We start from the raw sequence: 17,631 nt of genomic DNA on the forward strand, positions 1-17,631 counted from the left end.
GCTTCAGCCTCTTTGGAAAGGTATCAGAAAAGTTTTAAAAGAGTTTACTTCTCATTCACTGCATTAGGAACCCAAGAGGATATGGTCACTTTGAAAGAATATTTGGCAGTTTCTTATAAAACTAAACATACTCTTAGCATATGGTCCAGCAATGCACTCCTTGGTATTTGCCCAAATGAGTTGAAAAACATATACCCACCAAAAAAAATTTGTATTAAAAAAAAAACCCTGCACATGAATGTTTATGGTAGCTTTATTCATAAAAGCCAAAATGTGGAAGTAACCAAGATGTCCTTCAATATCTGAATAGATAAACTGGTATATCTACACAATGAAATATTACTCAGCAATAAAAAGAAATCAGCTATCCTTGCATTAAAAGACATGCAAGAACCTTAAATGTTCTTTAAGCAAAAGAAGGCAATCTGAAAAGGCCACAGACTGTTTGATGCCAACCACAGGTTATTGTGAAGGTGGTACAGCTATGAAGATAGTGAAAAAGATCAGTGGATACCAAGGGTTTAGGGGAGGGAGGGAGGAAAGAATAGGTGAAGCACATGGGATGTTTAGGGCAATGAAACTAGTCTGTACCATTATAAAGGCAGAGACCTGTCATTATGCACTTGTTGAAATTTTCTGCTAAATTTTTCTGTAAAACCTGAAACTGTCTTTTAAAAAATCTATTAATTTAAGGAAATGTTTGCTAAGGATGTAACAGCATTCTCAGACTTTGCTGTGAGATATATGAACTGGTATTGCCTTCCTATCAAGCATTCTGGAAATACAGACCCACAACCTTTAAAACGATCACACCCTTAGACCTAGTAGTTTCACAGGCATTTGTATTAAAGAAACCTCAGACATGATCAAAGTGATTTACAAAGATATCTGTATCAATTATTTACATAAAGGAAAAACTGGATACAAAGTATACATCTAACAATATAGAAATACTTTAGAAACTGTCATCTATACAAATCTGCTACATAGCCAATAAAAATACATATTTAAAAAATATTTGAGTTCTTGTTGTGGTGCTACAGAAAGGAATCCGATCAGGAACCACAAAGTTTCGGGTTCAATCCCTGGCCCTGCTCAGTGGGTTAAGGATCCAGTGTTGCCATGAGCTATGGTATAGGTCACAGATGCGGCTCACATCCTGAGTTGCTGTGGCGCAGGCTGGCAGCTGTAGCTCCGATGAGACCCCTAGCCTGGGAACCTCCAAGTACCAAGGGTGCCACCCTGAAAAAAAAAAGCAAAAAAAAAAATTTTAAATAAGGAGTTCCCAAAGTGGCTCAGCAGGTTAAGAGCCTGACATAGTGTCCATGAGGATGCGGGTTCAATCCCTAGCCTCGCTCACTGGGTTAAGGATCTAGCATTGATGCAAGCTGCAATGCAGGTTGCAGATGCAGCTCAGATCCCAAGTTGCTGTAGCTGTGGTATAGGCCAGCAACTGCAGCTCTGATTTGACCCCTAGCCTAGGAACTTCCATATGCTACTGGTGCAGCTGTTTAAAATAAAATAAAGAATTTATATAATACTTACGACGTGGAAAAATAGTCATGTCAGAAGTTACAAAAAGAAAGCAGGCTGCAAAACAACAAACAATACATTTCTAACAATACATTTCTAAGTTTGTTGTTTAAAGGTGTTTGCTAGGCTAGGAAAGCAAAGCTTATGATACTGCTTAACAAAAGTGACCAGTAACAGCAGATGTCAGAATGGTGGAGGGTGGGGGCAGCTGGGAAAGGGCATGAGGAAACAGAGTGATGGAAACTGCCCATCATTATGGGTTACAGGCTGTTGACATATGTAAAAGTTCACTGAACTGCACACTTCAGAACAGTGTATTTAAATACTTTACATACTTTAAAATTAAGAAAGTGAGAGCAGCATAGGGAAGGGTAGTGACTAGAAAGGGCATGACAAGGACTTCCGGATGCTTGGTACTATCTTGTTTCTTGAACCAGTTGCCAGTGAAATGAGTATGTTCATGAAAATGCATCAAACTGTATCTTTATGCTTTGAGTCTTTTTTTTAAAATCTCCAAAAGACCTCACTCTTGCCTTTGAGAAATTCAGAGGACAGCGAAAGTATGACAAAAATACTATAATGAGGAAGATACAGGCATCTCCTGCTTTTCAAAAGCTCGCTTTATGCCACATTGCTTTTACCAAAGACACTGCATTAGTGCCTGTTTTCACTAACCCAAAGAAATCTAAAGATTTTCACTTTTATGAAAAAAGGTGAAAATCAAAAATAGAATTCCATGTATGCTCTGAAGTAAGATGTTATAGTGGCAGCACCCACCTGGAACAGTTCGAATGACCACCAAGCTCCTTCTCTAGGAACTACACTCTGCATCTCAGCATCAAGTGATCAAAGATAGCTTTGAACTGTGTATCTGTGCTTTGTCTCGATTTATTTTGTGCATCTATTAGAAGGATGTGTCCTAAGGTAATTGTTTCTTCAATTTATACCATTTCGGCTTATGAAAGGTTTACTAGAAATGCCCTACTTTTAGATATCAGGGGAAGCCAGCACTGGGATAGAACTGAAAAAAAAAAAAAAAATTTTTTTTTTTTTTGGCTTTTTAGAGCTGCTCCCTGGCATATGGAGGTTCCCAGGCTAGGGGTCAAATGGGAGCTGTAGCCGCTGGCCTATGTCACACCCAAAGCAATGTAGATCCAAGTGACCTACACCACAGCTCACAGCAATGCCGGATCCTTAATCTAGTGATCGAGGCCAGGGATTGAACCTGTGTCCTCATGGATACTAGTCAGATTCCTTTCCACTGAGCCATGACAGGAACTCCAAGAGGTGAAATTTAAGATGTGTGGAAAGAAGTCAAGGCTGAGACCAGCAACAGCCTGACAGGGACTATGCACATGTGAATTTACAGATACTATCTGATGGAAGTGATAAATTGTCAATTTATTAATTCTTCAAGGATAATTTGAAATTGAGGGGCAAAAATTTAGCTGAGACTTTTTTAAAAAAGAGGGGCACTATAAGCATTGTTAACCACTTGTAACCACATTCTAGATGAACAAATTCATAAAAATATTTGTAATCCAACTTTTCAGAGTTTATACAACTTTCACTTTATATTCCATTCAAATTGAGTAAGACTGGGGGAAAAAAGAGGAAATCACTCATTTAAGTTAATCACACTTCACAGTCCTGGACTAGCACATTCTGAATTTGCCTTACCTCAAGTAAAATACTTTCAATCCTAATCCAGTAATTCCACAATTTGTCTGCAATCAAGTAGAATCATCAGGGAACACTTGTAAACATTCCAAAGCAAAAGACCAATTATCAAACTCTGGAGGTAGGACACAGGCAAAGGTATTTTGTTTGAAGCTCCCTCAAATGATACCAAAGTACAGACATGCTATCATGAAAATCAATCATTTATAAAAATTAAACTGAAATTGACAGTTCCAGCTTACTTAGGGATATTTTAAAAATTTTTCATAGACTTTTAAAATCTGAACTATATTTACCCTAAAACAACATTTCTAACATTTTTTCAACTGAAAAAAACTTCGAAAAAGAAAAATTAAGTATCAAAAAATTCAAACACTAATTTCTTTAGATCCAAAATAACTGAATTCCTTAATGGCCAGTACCCAAATGCCAGTTCAAGGTTAATGATGGTGCTGCCAGAATGGCAAATTTTATATACCAGTTTAAGTACTACCAGCAACATAAAGAATAAATAGAAACGCCAAGGCCTGGCTTCAAGTCCTAGTTTTATTTATGAGATAGAATTTTATTTCACTCAAAGAACATTAATGTAAACTTACCAAACACAAGTTCAAAGCACTGTGTATGGCATTTATAGGTCAAAAAATATCTGGAGCAATTGTTATAAAACAAAATAGAAAACAAACCTAAGTACATCTAAGTTCCCTGCCAGATTCTATATAATCATATTACATCTATGTTTCAATTTATAGTCATCTCTTCTTTAAAATCTAGTATTAAATTTTATATCTCAAAAATGTGTTTACATAGTCAGAGTCCCCAAGTAATTCTGAATTTATGATCTTCTCTTTCCTTCCTATTAGCTCCAAAACTGCCATCTGGTGGAAGCTAAGAGCTATGCAGATTCCAGTGACTGCTAATTTACTAATTCACTTTATCAGACTTATTTTCTTCAGGTGATGGTCAACTTGGCTACTAGTGGCAGTTATCCCGGACCAACACATCAGTTCACCTGGGAACTTGTTAGAAATACAAATACTTGGCCCCATGCCACACCCACTGAATCAGACCCTGTGGGGTAAGACTCAAAAATCTATGTTTAACAAACTTTCCAGGTGATTTTACTACACGCTAAAGTTAAAAAAAACTGTCTTAGAAGGACAGGAACCTTATCCTTTAGGTCTCTGATTATCCAGTAAAGTACACAGGGGTTTACAAAATTAAATAACTTTTCATTAAATTCTTTAAGATGATGACATAATACAAAATAGTGCTGAATAAAAGATTATTACAGCAGAAGTAGGCAAGGTAGAATGTGAACAGCAGAAAACCAAGACCAATGCCAAGTGGAACTCTTGTCATGGCTCAGTGGAAACGAATCTGACTAGCATCCCTGGCCTTGCTCAGTGGGTTAAGGATCCAGCATTGCCGTCAGCATGGTGTAGGCTGCAGATGTGGCTCAGATCCCACGTTGCTGTGGCTGTGGTGTAGGTCAGCAGCTCTAGCCCCAATTGGACCCCTAGCCTAGGAACCTCTTTATACCACAGGCGCGGCCCTAAAAAGACTGGGAAAAAAAAAAAAAGACCAATGCCAAGTAACTCAGGCATGAATTAGAATTAGTAACTCATTAGAACAGCTGTGGAAACAAAGGAAGGATTTATTGATTATGGAGCAAAAACTCAATGGAAAAGAAATATGTCAAAAATGATTTCAAGCCAGGATAGCTAAGAGAAATACATATTGAAAAAGTTGGGGAAAAAACTAGGTGGTTTGTAGGATAAAATATGAATTCCATTTTGAATTTCTCGCGTTTATAATGACATCAGTAGATATAGTCAACAGTAGGTGGAGAAGAGAAACTGGAGTTTGAAAGAAAAGTTAGAACTAAAGACACATCAGGGAACCATATACAGAGACAATCACTGTGGCATAAGAACCTCTCAGCTCTCTATGAGGAATAAACGAGAAAGCTGAAGTTGAAAACTAATGGTCTGAAGGCTGCCTGGGCCTATGAGTGTTAGCAATGTTTTAAAATGACAAACATTTAAAAACCAAGATATTTTGGAGTTTTCTTGTGGCCCAGTGGGTTAAGGATCCAGTGTTGTCACTATAGCAGCTTGGGTCACTGATGTGGTACGGGTTCAATCCCTGGCCCAGGAACTTCCACATGCCGAGGGTGTAGCCAAAAAAATTGATTATTTCACTTCACATGCAGTTTTCCAGCTTTTCCAGAAAAGCTGGTAGTTATGGAAACCCTCTGTCTACACTCTACAATGGTGGCAATGCCAGGAGATGAGAAACTGCCTCCTTTAGACAGAATGCTCCATTGCTCACTAGTACCCCACTAATCCCCACTGCTGCCATGTAGCCAGCATCACTCAACGTTTCTGCTGAAAGAAAAAATAAGAGAATCAAATATTGAGCCTTCTGAAACAACTATGCAGAAATAAAGAGAAAACAAGCAAACCAAAACAATGTGGTTCATCATCGCACACAGGAGGTCAAGAAGAGAATGAGTACTATTGACAACTTGGAAAGGGCTCCCTGACCTCTTCCTTTCTAAAGTTTGCTCTCTTTTCCCTTAAGACACTTGTAAGAGTTGATAATTAAGTATCACTTTGTTTTCATACATTTCTCATTTGCTCTCCTTGAACTTCAAGGCCCTGAAGTAAGAAACAATAGCAAATGGCCCAGGTTGGCCACAGGATAACAGAAGTGCCTAGAACAGTACTTCCCAGGAGCTATATAGCATAACATTAAGTATTTCTGAATTCATGAAGTAAAATGGGGCCAGATCTTTGAAACCTGGGCTGGAAGTTTTTATTTAACTCTATAGATAGGAGGACACCTCTGAGAACGTCTGAGCAGAGGAACAGCAGGCACTAAAGTCAATTTTGATAAGATTAATCTAGCAGTCAAGTGCAGAACCTATTCAAATTGGGAAGCGATAAGTCCATTAACCTAGTGTCTGCAAAATGAACAATTGTCATATGAGATGACTTCAAATTCGAATCAGCAGGAAGAGATAAGGATCGGGAGTGTAGGAGAACTTAGATAACTTTAAGAACATAGAAGAATGGATGGTAATAAGTTGAAAGTGCAGAGGAAAAATAAGGGTTGCACTTATGTGCAAATTTACATGGGAGGCGCCAAGGAGACATTCAAATGGTTGCGCCTAGTACTGAACTCAGGATAAATCAAGGTTAGACACACAAATTCAAGAGTTATCTTCAGAGAAAGGTATGCTACTGGGGCATCAAAAATATTATAGGGCAGTATTAGCACTAGGACAAGATAAATAGCAGAGAATATAAGTAGGAAAGTGAGACGGTGTTGTCGCAGGACAGTGCCAGAATAGCCAAGAAGCCAGAGCTCAAGGACTGCCCAACAATCAAACTAAAGCACAGAGGCCCTATTTCCTCTCAGAAAACTGTGGCATCCTATTCCTTAATACATTTGTTGATTAAACTGTTGTAGAATGGATGGTGCTGGCCTCAGGTCTCTGCTTTGCTAAGGTAATACCCAACCCAGAGCTGGAAAACAGTCTGCACCCTGCAATGTGTGGCTGAACAAAGACAATTTGAACTCTGAAAATGACAGGTTCTTTCCCAAGTGAGTTAATTCTGTTAATAAACCTGTCTCCCAATTTGTTTCTCAAATAATTTGGTAATTGCTCACAGTTTCAAAAAAGCAACAGCAATGATTACATGTACTGATTTTCATAGTATCTGCCAAGGCTCTCTGAGCTGGTGGTTACAGGCACAGGAACACTGATTTCAAGGTATTAAAAAAAAAAAAAAAAATACCATGAAGGAAAGCAACTTTTTGATTGTTCTGCAATACTGAATACCAGGTTGGTGGATACAATGTTAATTTAAACAACTAGACACATTGCCCTAAAGCAGTAACTAGCTTCAAAAAAAAATTTTTTTTAACTCCCATCCCCTTCCCCTAGGCAAAATCCACGGCTAAAAATCCCAGGAACTTCAGCTGTGGAGGATATCAGACTGTTCTCTCTTCAAGTGGTCCCAGCTGCTACCTGGTAAGGCATGGGGGCAGGCTGTAGGCCTCAAAACTGCTGCATCCTAACTTTCTACAGTGATCGCTACCAGGTTTCCTCAGCTGAGCTCAAGCTGCACTGAGTAGCACTTTCAAAAGTTAAACGTATTTGCTGCAAGGTCCTTTCGTGGCTCAGCGGTTAATGAACCCGAACCCGACTAGTATCCATAAAGATGAGGGTCTTGGCCTTGCTCAGTAGGTTAAGGATCCAGCGGTGGCGTCAGCTGTGGTGTAGGTCTCAGAAGTGGCTCGGATCCAGGGTTGCTGTGGCTGTGGCAGGCAGCTGTAGCTCCGATTCGACCCTTAGCCTGGGAACTTCCAGAGGCAGCGGGTGCGTCCCTTAAAAAAAAAAAAAAAAAGTTAAGCATATTTGCACACACACAAATCTCTATGTCCACAACACTTGCCTAAAAGTTCCAGATACCTATACTAACACTGGAAGCATGCGACAAGTGCTGAACAACATTCACACCATGCGCACAGGTGCAACAAACAACCGGCAAAGAAGGAGCATTTGCTGGCAACACAAAACACGCCACAACATTCTTCCAAGTTTCCAAAGGAAACCCCGCTTTTCCTCCAAACTTACTCAACTTTGAAGGATAGAAAAGGGAATCAAAGGAAAAAAGGAGTGCGGGGGTCAAGGCTGCACAAGACCCAGAAAGGCTAAAAACGAAGGTGATGCTGCAAAAAAAGGTTCCAGAAGGAGTAAGAGCGAGACCTGGAAAAGGGCCGAGGTTGGCCCGGGCAGGCCAGGGCTCAGGTCTGAGAGCTGCTCCTCCACCGGCAACTCCGAAACTTCAAGGTAAGGTAGTCCCCACCCCCGACCATTTCCGCCTGGGGGAGGGTAACCAATAGGCCTATATTCCTTGCTTACTCACCTGGACGTGAAGCTCCACACCTTCCACAGCCCCATAGCCAAAACACTAGAAAGCAGCCGGCCCCAGCAGCGCACTGACTCTACACGCCGCACGTCGGACCCGCCCACAGCCTCCTGGCGCCGCGGAGCACAGACTACAAGCCCTCCAGCGGGCCAGAGAGGCCCAGGGCGGGACTTCGGCTGCGCCGCGCCGAGGGGCGGAGCGTGAACTACAGGCGTTGGAACTAGATTGAGAACGGGAGAGGAGGAGCGTGGGAAGGGGCGGGGCCTGGGCGGGGCCATGCCGGAATAAAAGCGAAAGGAAAGCTTCCGCCGGGTGCAAGCACCTGGCGGATACCTTATGCCGGATGCAATATTAGGAGGGAAAAGAATATGCTCTACAGGCTGTTAGGAAAACCCCAAGTGTTCTTCCAGGCTTAGCCTGCTTAGACTGACTAGCATAGATTGACAGGGAAAGACCTTTCTGAAATCTTAAGATTTTTTAATTAAAAATGTAAATTTAGTATTCTTTTCTGAGAATCAATCAGATGAAATGCACTTAGGGAGAGGAGGACTTTGATGTAGTTTATTCCTAGCCTAATTTAGCAGAACCTCTTTCATATTAGGATTGGAATAGTCCCAGTTTTTTTGAAAAAGTTATAGAAGTTACCGTCAACAGAGAAAGCGTAATTGCCTCTAGAAAACAGCTTACTCTTGAACCCAAAATTTAACTCATCCACCAGGATCTACTATTACGTAGATTCCTAGAAGAATGCTCCTCTGTATCCAGATAATCCTAAAGGTCCAGCAACAAAAATTTCATCACCACCGAAATATTATCAGGAAGGAGGAATTCAGGGAAGAATTTCAGAGAGAATTTAAGTAGTCTTAGCAAGTGGACGTCTAAGAATATACTATCAAGTCTTTGGTCAAAATTTCCCTTTCCAGGAATTCCCGCTGTGGCGCAATGGGATCCCAGGCGTCTTGGGAGCTCTGGGTGACAGGCTGGATCCCTGTGCCTCACAGTGGGTGGAGGATCTGTCGTTGCTGCCGCTGTGTCTTGGGTTGCAGCTATTGCCTAGATCTGATCCCTGGCCGGGGGAACTCCATGTGCCATGTGCCTTGGGGCAGCCAAACATTGCGGTGGAGGGGCGGGGGAGGGCAGTTACCTTTCTACTAGATCAAATATAATTACCAAATATCCACTGAACAGAGGACAAACAGACATCACAGGAAGAACTCCTGACCTGCAATTCAGTTTTTAATTGGCACAGGAAATTGCTGTTTGACATCAGCATCTGACATCGCCCTCATTCAGTGTGCAGAAAGAAAAAAAAAATCATCAGCGTGGTTTATTGGAAAGAACGTGAGCTTTCTTGTAAGCCCAAGATCAAATCTTCCCTGTTCCCCTAGCTTCATGGGTGTGCAACCAGGGTCTCACAAGGCTCCATGCTTAGAAGGACCCTGCGTTTGATTTAATGCTCTGCTCTTAGTAATTTTTGAACAAGGGACTATGCATTTTCATTTTGCACTAAGCCCCACAAATTATGTAGTCGGTCCTGATCTGCCTCTAGCACACTAATAGTTTAGTGCCTTTGGGCAAATTTTGTCACCTAAGACCTTTTTCAAAAGTGCTTGTATTAGATAGAGTTCTCTCCTGGCTCAGCAGGTTAAGGATCCGGAATTGGCACTTCAGCACATCAGGTCACTTCTGTGGTGCAGGTTCAGTCCCTGGCCCAGGAAATTCTGCATGCTGTGGGTTGGCCAAAAAAAAACAAAAAGAAAAAAAAAGTTTGGATTATTTTGGACTAAGAATTCTAGCTGCAGACAATCCACAGAATGGGGATAAAATAGCAAGCGATGTATTTGACTGGGAGCTGTTATCTACAGTATGTATTACAACTCAATAAGAAAAAACAACAAATAGCCCAGCTTTTTAAATGGACAACTGATTAAAGAGACAGTTCTCCAAAGAAGATGTACAAATGATTGGTAATCATATGACAAGATGCTCAACATAAATGGCCATCAGGGAAGTGCAAATCAAAATCATAATGAGATATGACTTCACCCTTACTAGGATGTCAGTAATCAAAAAGACAGATAACAGTGTTGATGAAGATATGGAGAAACTGAAATCCTCATACGCTGCTGGTGGAAATGTAAAATGCCATGGTCCATTCAGAAAAGAAGTGTGGCAGTCCCTCAAATGGTTAAATATACCATAAGACCTGGCAATTCCACTTCCACTCCCAAGAGAAATGAAAACATAGTCCACACAAATCTTTATAGGAGCATTATTCATACTCTCCAAAAAGTGGGCCCATATGTCTAACTGGTAGATTTTTTAAGTGATATATCCACAAAATAAAATATTTGACAATGAAAAGAAAAATACTGCTGATACATGATACAACATGGATGAACCTTGAAAAACACCGCAAAGTGAAAGAAGCCAGTCACAGAAGACCACATTTTGTGTGATTCCATTAAAATAAGTGTCTAGAATAAGCAAATGTATAGAGGCAGAAAGTAGACTAGAGGCTGCCTAGGGTTTGGGAGGAGGGATGAGACAATTGGAGGTGACAGCTAAGTCATATGGGTTTCTTTTTGGTGTAATAAAAATATTCTAATATATATTGTGATGGTTGGACTGTAGTAAAAGCGATTGAATCGCATACTTCAAATCAGAAAATTGTATGATATACAAATTATATCTCAATTTTTTTAAAAAAGAACTCTGGTTGCACCACATCCTTATCAACATTTTGTGTTGTCAGTCTTTTCAATTTTATTTCTTTATTTTATAGGCTTTTGATGCCTACTTTTTTTTTCTTACAGATTTTATTTATTATTGTTGTTATTCCACTGGTGTTGTATAGTATTATTTCATTGTGGTTTTAATTTCCATTTCCCTTGTATCTAATGATATTGAGCAGGTTTCCATACACTAATTATCTTCTTTTGTAAAGTGGCTGTTCAATTCTCTTTCTCTTTTTTTTTTTTTTTTTTTTTTTTTTTTGTCTTTTTGCCATTTCTTGGGCCACTCCTGTGGCATATGGAGGTTCCCAGGCTAGGGGTCTAATCAGAGCTGTAGCCGCCGGCCTACACCAGAGCCACAGCAATGCAGAATCTGAGCCACGTCTGCAACATACACCACAGCTCACGGCAACGCTGGATCCTTAACCCACTGAGCAAGGCCAGGAATCAAACCCACAACCTCATGCTTCCTAGTGGGATTGTTAACCACTGAGACACGATGGGAACTCCCTCTTTCTCATTTTTTAAATTGGGTTCTTTTTTGAGGGGGGTGCTGCTCCTACAGCATATGGAAGTTCCCAGGCTAGGGATCAAATCAAAGCTACAGCTGCCAGCCACAGCCACAGTAATGTGGGATCTGAGCAGAGTCTGTGACCTGCACCACAGCTCATGGCAACACCGGATCCCTGACCCACTGAGCAAAGCCAGGGATCGAACCTGCATCCTCATGGATACTAGTCGGATTCGTTTCCACTGGGCCACAACGGGAACTCCTGACTAGGTTATCTTTTTAGTAAAGCTTTATGTACTAATTATCAATTGCTGTTACAAATTACCACAAAGTTTAGCCACTTAAAACAACAAATATCTGTTATCTCTCTGATCCTGAGGCTTAGGAATCAGAGAGAGGCTTAGATGGGTGGTTCTGGCCCAGAGTCTTCGCTGAGGTTACTGTCCAGGTGTTGGCTGGGACATTGATCATCTGAATGCTCAGCTGGGGCAGGGGAACCCACTTCCAAACTCACTCACATGTTGGCAACATTCAGTTCCTCACCACAGGAGCCTCTCCATTAGGCTGCAGGCAATGCAGCAGTTAACTTCTCCCAGAGCCAGTGATCCAACTGAGACAGCCACCAAGACAGAAGCCACCCATCTTTTATAACCTAATCTTGGAAGTGATGTACCAACAATGACAGCCTTATTCTGTTGGTCACACAGACCACCCCTGGTCCAATGTGGGAGGGGACTACATGAGGGTGTGAATACTAGGAAGCAAGGATCCTTGAGGACTGTTTGGAAGCTGGCTACCTCTCCTGAATGTTTTTTTCTTCTCTTATTGCCGATCAGTCATTAAGGCATACTATCTCTTGAAAACATCTCTCAGATTTGCCCTATCCTCCTAGCACCCCACTGCTACCATTCTATACCCACACATAATACATTCCAGCTCTAATTTCTCTCCTCTCTCAATCATCACATCCTTCAATTCACTCTGCATTTTACCGATAATAAATCTTCCTGGGATACAACTTTGACTTATTTAGCTGCTGAATGATCTCATAGTTGTCTATAGCTATGTTGTTCAACATCAGACACATGGATTGAACCCTTTAAATGTGTCTAGTGCTGAGGAACTGAATAATTTTTAATTTAAATTTAACAACTGAACCAGTGTGAACATTTTTTTCATATTGGTTATTGTTGAGCCATATCTGGGCGCCATTTCTTGTCATCTCCCTCTCTCTTTGGCCACATGGAATCTTACACAGACTTGTGGAATGTCTGCTTCTCTCTTGGTGCTTTGTCTAGTCATTGTGGACCTGTTATGATCCAGGTGCTGTGTTAGGTATTGAGCCCTGCACCCTTGGAGGTGATGCTATGGAAGCACACAGTAGGACTACCTGTCATAATCTAGGAATCGGAGAAGGCTTCTCAGATGTGACTGTTTTAGGAGTTCCCATCGTGGCTCAGCAGAACGAATCTAATATCCATGAGGACACAGGTTCAATCCCTGGCCTCACTCAGTGGGTTAAGGATTTGGTGTTGCCGTGGGCTGTGGTGCAGGTCACAGATGTGGCTTGGATCTGGCATTGCTGTGGCTGAGGTGTAGGCTGGCAGCTGTAGCTCCAATTCACCCCCTAGCCTGGGAACTTCTATATGCTGTAGTTGTGGCCCTAAAAAGACCAAAAAAAAAAAAAAAAAAAAAGAAGAAGTGACTGTGTTTTAGTTGTAGGAAAACTCTGCACAGATGGAACAAAAAGTGACTCCAAAAATGTTGCCAATAAGCATGTGAGTGAGTTTGGAAGTGGGTCCTCCTTGGAGGGATAGGATAGGATCAGATCATAAAGGGCCTATGAAGCTACTATGTTAAGGGTATTTAAGCAGAAACTTGACAAAATCAGATTTGAATTCTATCAGTATCACTTTGAAACATGGCCAGTAGATCAGAGAAAACATATCTGGCTCCTCACACCACTTCTTATAATTTTCTGTACCTTCTTTTTTTTTTTTTTTTTTTTTTTTTTTTTGCTGCTGTTGTTGTTGTTGCTATTTCTTGGGCCGCTCCTGCGGCATATGGAGGTTCCCAGGCTAGGGGTTGAATCGGAGCTGTAGCCACCAGCCTACGCCAGAGCCACAGCAACACAGGATCCGAGCCGCGTCTGCAACCTACACCACAGCTCACGGCAACGCCGGATCGTTAACCCACTGAGCAAGGGCAGGGACCGAACCCGCAACCTCATGGTTCCTAGTCAGATTTGTTAACCACTGCGCCACGACGGGAACTCCTGTACCTTCATTTTTAACTTGATTTGTAGGAGGTTTGGACTTGCCATGGGTTGTCCAATCCCAGCTCTACTTCATGATATCATCTCACAAAATGGCTTTTAAATTGTTATTTACTTATTCATTTTGCTTTTGTCACACTTGCTAACTGGCCAACTTTTTTCTCATTTTCTGAACTCAGCAAAGCAATCTGACTAGCCTAGTTTAAATTTTTTGAGCTACAAATGGGTCACTTTGGATCAAGAGTCCATGGTGTTTAACCACCTATTTGGATACTGGGGATGTTCATGATTTCCAAGATTATGTGTGTTTGGCAGGCAATGATGGGTTATTTCTCAGATCATCAACCAGTATCCATGCCCAGTGTATTGATTCAAATAGCAGCTAACAAAGATAGAAGCATTAATAAAATAGGATATTCCAAAAAACAGAAATGGTTTCTGTTAGGAAAAAAAAAAATGTGTGTATATGCACAGAAACATTCTAGAAGAATATATGCCCAAAGTGTTAACAGCAGTTATCCTTGGGTGTGGTAGAAATGTGGGTGACTCATATTACTTCTCTATTATTATATTTTCTATTGTTTCTCTTGAGAATAGATAATTGTTTTGTAACAAAAACAAAAGTGATTTCTTTTGGCTGTGCCCTCAGCATGTGGAAGTTCCCAGGCTAGGGATCAAATCAGAGCTACAGCTGCCAGCCTAGGCCACAGACACAGCAACGAAGGATTCAAGCCGAAACTATGACCTATACCACAGCTCACGGCAACGCCAGATCCTCAACCCACGAGGCCAGGGATCCAATCTTCACCCTCATGGATCCTATTCTGGTTTGTTACCACTGAGCCACAACGGGAAATCCTAAAATAACTTTTAAATATGCATTTTTGGAGTTCCCTTTTGGCTCAGAGGGCTAAGAACCCAACCAGTATCCATGAGGATGCAGGTTTGATCCCTGGCCTCACTCAGTGGGTTAAGGATCCGGTATTGCTGTGGGCTGTGGTGTAGGTCACAGACATGGCTTTGATCTGGTGTTGCTATGGCTATGGTTTAGGCCAGCAGCTACAGCTCTGCTTTAACCCTTAGCCTAGGAGCTTCCATATGCCACAGGTGCAGCCTTAAAAAAAAAAAAAAAAAAAAAAAAAAAAAAAAAAAAAAAAATTTGTGGAAAGCATTTAGGATCAAAAGTTCAATATATGTGAAGACATTATGAAAGCTAAAATTATTTTTAATTTGTAAGAGATTAGAATAATAGTACAGTCCCATGTGCCCAAATATATTTGTCTTCTCGTATTACCTAAGTAATGAGGAAATTTGTAGATCACAGAAAGCAGTTTCTTAACACATTAAAAACACAATACAATTAGCATATGAAAGCTCTACCTCTTGTCTCCTCTTCCCTTTCCAGTCTCTTGTTGGCTTGAGTTTTTACCAGAATAGTTAGGTAACTCGAGGTATGGAGGAAATACAATGGGTGTGGTTTTGGAAGGGAATTTCATTCTGCATATTAGACATTTTAAAGAAGTTTCTACTGTTTAAAGTTCTACTTTTGAATGCCTAAGAAGTGGAAAAAGGAGTTCCCTTTGCAGCTCAGCAGAAACGAATCTGACTGGCATCCATGAGGACCCAGATTAGATCCCTGGCCTCCCTCAATAGGTTAAGGATCCGGTGTTTCTGTGAGCTGTGGTGTAGGTCCCAGACGAGGCTCTAATCTGGTGTCGCTGTGGCTGTAGGCCACTGGCTACAGCTCCAATTCAAACTTAGCCTGGGAACCTCCATATGCCGAGGGTGCGGCCCTAAAAAGACCAAAAAAAAAAAAAAAAATTGAAAAAATTTTAATGCACTTTTCCCTATGAAATTAATGTCATATTCACACCTGCCATGTAATATCCAAAAGACAGATTACGAAAATAACATTTATGAAAAAAAATCTAGGCAAATTTATTTCAAGGCAAAATACACTGAAGGAATAAGCAATCAGGATGTAAATATTGGAGATAACAAAACATGCAGTAAAATGACTTTACAAACTGAAGAGTGTCAGGGAAGATCCAACAATAAGTTGATTTTAGGGTCTTCCATAGATAGCTAAAATAAATAAGAAAATATTCAGGAAAGTTTCAGAATTGGAGGAAATGACTCATTGATAACATGTTGCTTCAGAGGATAACTGAGCAGCAGGGAATTCTACACCTAATCAGCAGGGGCTGGGCTGGGCAGCTTACTAAAAAATGTTCAGACGAAGCACAGGGGAAGGCAATCCAGTGTCCCGTCCCTATGTCTTTTGCTTTTAGAGTCCAGCCTTTAATTCTCTTGAGACAGAGGGGAATTCAGATCCAAAGTATCCATGAACTTCAAGGTTTTAGCATTTATTATATTTCACATCTAGGAATTCAGTAAGCAACCCTTCTATAGAAAGGTAAGTGAAAAAAAAAATTCCCATTTTATGAAGTTTATTTAACAGTGTGTGTGTGTGTGTGTGTGTGTGTGTGTGTGTATGCAGAGTATGAGACAATAAAGATAAACACTGAGGCCTAGTGAAACTTTGTCAGAGATAAGCCTGTGTTCCCATGAATTGGGAACTGCCATAAATATATATGTATAACTTGTTCTAGAAATTTATCCTTTGCTTCTGTAGAATCTCATTGAAGTGTAGCCCTCAATACCACATTCAACATCCCCTAGATTATCTAGTTTAGTAAATTTGTACCGTAACTTAAGAGAAACTCAGAGTTTTAAATATTTCTATCACAAATGTTAAAGATTCTTCCTCCAAATCTTTTTAAAAAATCATGCACATGCTTTGTTATCATGAGAGTTGTTCAGTCTTTTCCAAATATAAATGATTTATATTAGTTAATGATTTTTAAAGGAACACAAAAATAAGAGTGTGCAATATGGTGCTAGGAATCTTACAACTAAATCAATTCAAACTTATTTCTTGTGTGGGTAACCTACGTTTTTGCCTCTTTGTTAGCTACCTAATATCATCATCTGGCTGAGTCATTTTTATATATGCCTAACAGAAAAGATACAGTTGGCAAATGCTCCAAAACTCATTATAATCCAGTGAATATCAGTCAAAACCAATTTCAAGTTTCCAGCAGCTGATTTCAAGCTATGAGGTGTGACAGTGGCAGGCGCGCATCATTGATCTCTTGGTGACTTCAGTGCTAGTTGGATATGACGGAGTAAAGGGTATGACGGAGTAAAGGGTATGACGGAGTCTAAGGAGGCTGTGAGAGCTGCTTGCAGACACTGCTACATTTGACCCTTATGCTAGAGGCCTCAGCCAACATGTCATTAAAAATCATATTTCAAAAGAAAATTTAATGACATGGTGAAATGCTCATATATGGTGATTAAACAGCACTTTACAAAATAGCATGTTTAGTAATATTTGTAGAAATAATATACACATACGCATGCAGAGAAGATGGAAAGTTATACTCAAAAAGGTTAACAGCCATAGGATTTGGGATGGAATTTGTTTCCTTCTGTAATTTTTTCATGGTTTTTCAAAGTTTCCACAACTTGTCTTCAAAATACTTTAATTTTTTTCTTTTGCAACACAAGCCACAGCAGTGACAACGCCAAATCCTTAACATGCTGCATCACCAAGGGAACTCCATAATGCATTCCTTTTTTTTCTTTTATTTTTGTCTTTTTAGGGGTGCACTGTGGCATATGGAGGTTCCCAGGCTAGGGATCCAGTCGAAGCTACAGCTGCTGGCCTACACCACAGCCACAAAAATGTGGGATCCGAGTCGCATCTGCATCCTACACCACAGCTCACAGCAACGCCAGATCCTTAACCCACTGAGAGACGCCAGGGATCAAACTTGCATCCTCATGGATACTAGTCAGGTTTGTTAACCACTGAGCCACGACAGGAACTCCTGAATTACTTTTATAATCAGAGAAATAGTTAATAAATTTCATCTGAAAACATAAATA

The 17,631-nt window shown here is 40.5% G+C and overlaps 1 protein-coding gene across 3 annotated transcripts in view; it reads right to left on the minus strand.

Moving 5' to 3' along the window:
* Positions 1-8,361, minus strand: part of HIBCH (3-hydroxyisobutyryl-CoA hydrolase) — a 145,619-nt gene extending 137,258 nt beyond the window's left edge. For 2 of the 3 annotated variants that reach the window (XM_021076263.1, XM_021076265.1), the window contains exon 1: positions 8,154-8,361. In XM_021076263.1, coding sequence (XP_020931922.1) covers positions 8,154-8,188 — 35 coding nt within the window. In that variant the 5' untranslated portion in view covers positions 8,189-8,361. The remainder of the gene's footprint in view (positions 1-8,153) is intronic. The other variant, XM_021076264.1, reaches the window with a different exon arrangement.

The sequence above is a fragment of the Sus scrofa genome, chromosome 15 (genome assembly GCF_000003025.6).
Source record: "Sus scrofa isolate TJ Tabasco breed Duroc chromosome 15, Sscrofa11.1, whole genome shotgun sequence".
Lineage (NCBI taxonomy): Eukaryota > Metazoa > Chordata > Mammalia > Artiodactyla > Suidae > Sus > Sus scrofa.